At 38.3% G+C, this 6,550-nt stretch overlaps 1 protein-coding gene across 13 annotated transcripts in view; it reads left to right on the top strand.

Moving 5' to 3' along the window:
- The window catches only part of LOC122542077 (RNA binding protein fox-1 homolog 2-like), a 370,347-nt gene that overhangs the window by 345,560 nt on the left and 18,237 nt on the right, over positions 1 to 6,550 (top strand). For 9 of the 13 annotated variants that reach the window (XM_087978184.1, XM_087978185.1, XM_087978186.1 and 6 more), the window contains one exon: positions 5,202 to 5,244. The exons of 1 other annotated variant lie outside the window; for it this stretch is intronic. In XM_087978184.1, coding sequence (XP_087834310.1) covers positions 5,202 to 5,244 — 43 coding nt within the window. Of the gene's footprint in view, positions 1 to 4,320; positions 4,361 to 5,201; positions 5,245 to 6,550 lie in introns of all 13 variants that reach the window. 3 more of the 13 variants (XM_087978188.1, XM_087978180.1, XR_015752551.1) reach the window with 2 other exon arrangements.

Below are 6,550 nucleotides of genomic sequence, written 5' to 3' on the forward strand. Positions count from 1 at the left end.
GTGGAAAGCATTATGTTGATAACAAACTCAAGATTGTCAGTTGGGCTCATGATGTTCATGTACTAGAAATCCTAGCTGTGAGGTTTGTTCTTTCCAGGGGAAAAAAAATGTACACGTTTCCAGTAAACAAAGAGAGGATGGCCCTTCTCTTGTTCATTTCTCAAGGCAATGCCTGGACCAGAGACTATCTGTCTGGGTTAAAATGTAAACAGAACTTGACAATTAACTGTCAGTTACCTTCCTCGTGGTGAATTCTGTGCAGTGAACCCCAGCAATCAGACTTCCAATTGCCAACCATTCAGCATACTCCTCTCTATAAGTTGTTTTTCTTTTACATTGAGATTTCTTGTAAATTGTTATGATGAGTGCAAGATGAAAAGCTTTGACAAAATGTCTTTTTCCAACATTACTGGAAAGATTAGTGGTTACTTTGTGGTGAATCTTTCACCTTGACTCATCTTCCATTGGTATTTTTACTCTTAGCATTAAATGTTTTTCTGAGCTGAATTAAGCAAAATAAGTTTGAATAAATTTGTAATCCAAAGTAGATCATGTTTCTTTGTGTCCTGTACATTACAACAGCTCCTGTAATCTGTTGAAGTATCAAACTTCTGTCCCCTAAATGATTTTGTAATTCAGCCGTGTCAGTTTATTTCCCTCCTCTCTCGGCTGGCTGCTTCAGATAGCAAGCCTTCAGCTGTGACAGCAATTCACGTGTTTGTGATGCGTTGCACTTACATCTGGCAAAGCCAGTCCTATCAATGTTACGTAAGTGGCAGTCAGTGCCTTGTGCAAAGGCAAATACTTTCCATTCAGTTGGTTTATCTTCATGTTGATAAATAAAAGTATCTTTGATGGTGTCGCAGAGTGTTCATGCACATGCTTGATGCTTATTGTTAGCCTGCATGGTTCTCCAGGCTCAAGCCCACTCCCCTATATGGGAGAACTGTACACTTCCCACTTCTAAAGGTGATCATCCCTGTCTCAGTTAGTGTGAACACATGGAAATGAAGGCAGATAAGGAAATGAACATACGGAACATTATATTCACTGACCTCAAATAACCGACATTCTGGAGACACTTTTTATAATTTCCTGTTTATTAACAGCTTTCAGCTATCCTTTAAGGAGCCTTTAGCACAAGCATGTTTGAATATAAAGCTACTTTATGCCAGTTTTTGTTTAAAAGCATGTGGATAATTTATGTTAGCTAACATTGTCACTGATGGCTGTGAGGGAAGGTTTGTCTCAAAGAAAACAAAGCACAGGGATTCTGAATTTACAGAAATTGTCAGGTGATAAAGATAGAGCAGAGGAGATTGGAGTGAGAGGCTCTAATTCTTAAAGTGCTGACAGTGTACATCAAAATAAATAAGTAAATCTTTATATGCAATAGTTTTGGGAACACTTTTGACTCCATTTACATTTAAAAATATTAACTTGTGACACTGACATCCAGTTCTGAAATTTTGGCTTTGCTGTGCAGACAATAAACAGCTGAGCATGAAGTTTTGTTGTAGCACAGCAGTGAGTGTATCCTCAATCAGCTGCACTCCTCATTTCAAACCTTCGAATCTTTTTTGAACTGCCAGTCCACCATTACCATGGAAGTGGGTGCATAGAGTTAATTGCCTGAGTGAAATCTCCACTTAGAGTCATAGAATCATACAACACAGAAATAGACCATTTGGTTCAACACATCCATGCCAAACAGATATCCCAAACTTAACTAGTGCCATTTGCCTGCATTTGGTTTCAAGAAGAGAAATGTTTTGACTATGTTTCTGTCTCATAGATGCTGCCTGATCTGAGTATTTCCAGCATTTTCTATTTTTAGTTCAGCGTGATTTCACTTCTGTAAAAATCTTTTTAGCATTTGGGAGTTCCAATTGACCCAAAATCCATCTGCAGCATTTGAGAGTGCAAGTTTTGATTTCCTCTATCATTGTGTAAAACATTCTCCTAATAACCAAGATATGACCTAAAGATTAATCAGCAAATAGTTTATTTCTGTTCTGTTAAATCTTTTTATGGTTTTAAGCATCTCAATGTGATTATCCCTTAAGTTCAAGAAAGTACGACCCACATTTATACACAGGATTAAGTCATTTATCCTAATGACTTAATCTTGATAAACCTATGGTTTCATTCTGGGAAAACTATTGCAACCACTCCAAGGCCAGCCTAGCTAGCCTGTGGTGTGATACCTGCAAGTGAGCAAAGTTAACCCACATCTGACCAAAGTTCTGAACAAACAAAGTATCATGTCCTCACTTTTGAATTATAGTGTCTTTTTGAGGTAAGACAGCGTCCATTTGATTTTTTGACTACTTTTCATCTCTTTAAACAAAGCCAAATTTGACAACAGAGCCCAGCTCTTATTAGAGACTCTAAAAGTGGAGGGGCCTCTCAGAGATTAAACTGTACAATTGAAGGAGTATCTTTAAACCTCCTTACATTGTTATTGTTAGTTCACTTCGTGTTTCCTTGCTAGGAGTGCTTGGCTATGCTGACTTCCATAGTTGAGTAATAAAGGGTGTTTTGCCAGCTGAGCAGTATGAGGTTACCAGATTATATCCTATCACTGTGCTGCCCATCCGCCCCCCCCCCCCCCCCCCCCCTAATTTGTATCGTTGAGTGCATAGACCCTAAGATCATTTGGCCCTCAAGCTTGCTCTGCCATTTAATAGGATCATGGCAGGATCCAACATTCCTCACATTTATTTTCCTGCATAATTCCCTGATTGATCAAGAATGTATCTATTTATCTCAGCCTTAAATATACAGAGACTATGGTCCCGCAGCTCTCTGTGGCAACGAATTGAAGGACAACCAACCCTCTGAGAGGAGAAATTCCTCCTCATCTCAGTCTTAAATTAGTCCCCTTTTATTTGAGATTATGCCCCCAGCCCTTGACTCTCCCATGAGGGGAAACATTCTCTCAGCATTTACCCTGTTTAAGTACCTTAAGAATTCTACATGTTTCAGTGAAATCACCTCTCATTCTTCCACATTCCATTGTGCAGAGTCCCAACCTGTTTAATCTTTCTTCATAAGGCAATCCCTCCAAACCGGGATCATCCTAGTGAACCTTCTGAGATCAGAACTGCTCCTATTGAAATAATATCATCTCTTAAATAAGGGACAAAAACTGCTCTCAGTACTCCAGATGTGGTCTCACCAGCATCTTGTAAATTACAGTAAGAGTTCCCTACTCATATACTCCAATTCCTTGAAATAAGGGCCAACAATGCATTAACCCTCCTGATTACCTGCTGCTCCTGTGTGTTCACTTTCTGCATTTCGTATACAGTGCCCCCAAGTGCCTTTATGCTGCAGTCTTCTGCAGTTTCTCTCCATTTAAATAACGCCCTGTTCTTTTGTTCTCCCTTCAAAGATTTCACATTTTTTCATATTATACTCCATTTACCAACTTTTAACCCACTTAGTTAACCTATCAATATCCCTCTGTAAAGTATTTGTATCCATCTTGCAACCTGCCTTTCCACCAATTTTTGCATTGCCTTAAAATGTGGCTACAGTACATTAACTTCCTTCCTCCAAATCATTAATATGTATTGTAAACGGTTGCATCCCAGCACTGATCACTGTGCCATGCCACTGATCCCAGGTCACCAACTTCACAAAGAACTGCTTATCCTCAGTCACTGTTTCCTGCCCATTAACCAATTCTTTATCCATGCCAATGTACTACCTCCAACACAGTGGACTCTTGTGACTTAACCTTTTGTAAGATATCTTGTCAAAGACCTTCTGTAAGTCCAAAACAACTTATCTACTGGCTACTCTCTGTCCTGATTGAGATTTCCTTAAAGAACTCTAATAAATTAGTCAGATATGATTTCCCTTTAATGTAGCCATGCTGCCTCAATGAATTACAATTCTTCAAATGTTCTGCTATTTCTTCGTTAATTAATTCCATTACTTTTCCTACAATAGATATTAGGTTCATCAGCCTATATTTACCCCCTTTTTGCCTCCTTCTTTTTTGAATAGCGGTGTTATATTGGCAGTTTTCCAAACATCTGATACTTCTCCAGAATCCAAAGATATTTGGAAAAGAGCACAAGTTTTGGAAAATAGAAATGGCATTTGCCTCCAAAGTTGGTCATTGTTTTCTAGTCAATAGATTTGGTAAGAAATAAAGTCTGAAATAGATATTTTGCGATTAAAACACCTGCTTTCAAATTATCAGAGCTTTCTGGTAGTCTACAGAGTTCTTGTGACAAACCTTGCCTTTGTTAGCCCTTGCATGTTGGAATTGCAGTAATCAGAGTGTTTCTGTGTGCATCTCTGCAGTGTGGTTTACCAGGATGGATTTTATGGTGCCGATCTCTATGTAAGTATAAATATTATTTTACATTGCTACCCTTCTGTCGATAAAGCCATTCTTTAAGCCAGTATGCTAATATTTTCTCTCGCTGTGTGTTTTCTTCTCATCTGGTGGGTGCTAATTCATAGTTAACTGGTTTCACTGTCCATTTATATAAATTTGAAACACCAGGCTTCCTCAGCGTATTCTGTTTTAAGTTCAGTCAACGGAAAAATAATATTCCTTTGTTTCTATATGCAGTGTACAGTGTTCTGACTTTTAATGCTTTCAAGTATTACACATTGAATGGAAGCAGTTTCTTTTGGGATATCACGTAAATACAAATGATATCAAAAAGAACATATCAAATAAAGTTGACTTTTGCTGCACCAGTTCATGTACTGCAACCGTGCTGTAAGGAATACCTTGCTCAATCAGTTGTTGAGGTTACTAATACTGTTCACTAAATCTTGTATCCTTTTGAATTTTTATTTTAAATTGAACCAAAATGTTTACTGAGGAATGCTGGTGTGTGGTGCATACATTTGACTTTGAAATCAAATCCATCACCTTTGATCTGTAAGTAGAAATTGGAGACAGCTGACAAAAGAAGTGTTGTGACAGGTGCTCAGAGTAAATTTTAACAAGTGTTCAATTATTTCAAGAGTGTGTAATTGAACAGCCTCTGAATGTCCTTTGCTTTATAAATCTGGTGTTGAAAGGTTCTTCAGCATAAAGCATCCTCCAATAATAGAATGGCTTTATCCAAGGAGGGTCTCTCTTTCTTTGTTTCTTTCTTTCTCTCTCTCTATTCAGTTGTTTCTTTTCCAGCCTTGTCGCCAATGTTCTTCCCTGTGTTTTATTATAGAATAGTGTATCAGGAACCAGTGTATAGCAGTAAGTTACCGCAGGTATGATAGAAATGTGTGAAGAGACCAATCGCACAGATTGTGGATTGCAGTGACAAATCCTACTAACAGCAAAGACTGCAGTTAGGGATGGGAGCAGGCACTAAATGAAGATAAAAGCATTCCTGAAGAATGCAGTAATATCACCTTGAGCTAACACAAACTTAAAAGGAGAGTGCCCTCCTCATGAATATAATTGGTAGGTTTATCATGTGAGTTTAGTGTTTATTACCAACTCAATGTGTTTCACTTTGAATTATTAAAAAACCATGAGTGTGTCTCATCATGTTGGTCTGATTGAAGGTTGTGTACCAACCCAGTGCCAAGGAATTGTCCAAGGAACATCTGTTTGGGCGGAGTAGGGTTAGAAATCCAAATTGAAAGGATGGTGCTCTTACTTAAGGATCAAAGTCTCGTACTTAAGGATCAGTTTATTTAGCATGAGTATCAAGTTCCTTGTAAAATCTCCTGTCGTTTTTGGGAAATAGCCCTCCCATGCCCCAGTTCATGAAGGAGAGGGCAATAGGAACGTAACATGTTTTCCTCCAAACTTCTGCAGAGCCAACTGCTCATTATTCATTCACGGGATGAGGGCATCACTGGCTAGACAGCATTTATTGCTCATCCCTAATTGCCCAGAGAGCAGTTAAGAGTCAACCACATTGCTTTGAGTCTGGAGTCACATGTATGCTTGACCAGGTAAGGATGGCCGTTTCTTTCCCTGAAGAACGTTAGTAAACTAGATGGGTTTTGCTGCTAATTAATGATAGATTCATGATCATCCTTAGACTCTTATTTCCAGATTTTTATTTAATTCAAATTCCACCATCTGCTGTGATGGGATTCAACCCCTGATCCCCAGAACATTACCTAGGTCTCTAAATTAACAGTCCTGCAATAATACCACTCCTTTTTATACGCATGGAAGCAATATCAGTGGGAAATGTGAAACCAACCTGCAGTACATTAATCATGCAGGACAATGTAGATAAAACCTAATGGGATCTAAGCATTGAATTCCAATGAAGTAAGTCACTTCCATTCACTCCAGTGCATCAGGGCATAAATGCACCATCCTTTCCCATTAATTCATGTACCCGTGCAAATGATTATACGTTTTCATTCAGTGGCTAGCTTTGGATTAGGGTTTTCTTGTTAAAACACAATAAATATTTAAATGCACTTCAGGTAGAATTATTGCTGTCTGATCACTTTTCATGCATGAGGAATATTAAAGACCATTGAATTTTTTTGTTCTCATAGCGATAGATCGTGGAATGTGAAACACTAGTTTAAAATTCCAGAATTT

Source organism: Chiloscyllium plagiosum, unplaced genomic scaffold (genome assembly GCF_037043375.1).
Source record: "Chiloscyllium plagiosum isolate Xiang-an unplaced genomic scaffold, Cpla_swu_hap1 HiC_scaffold_33, whole genome shotgun sequence".
Lineage (NCBI taxonomy): Eukaryota > Metazoa > Chordata > Chondrichthyes > Orectolobiformes > Hemiscylliidae > Chiloscyllium > Chiloscyllium plagiosum.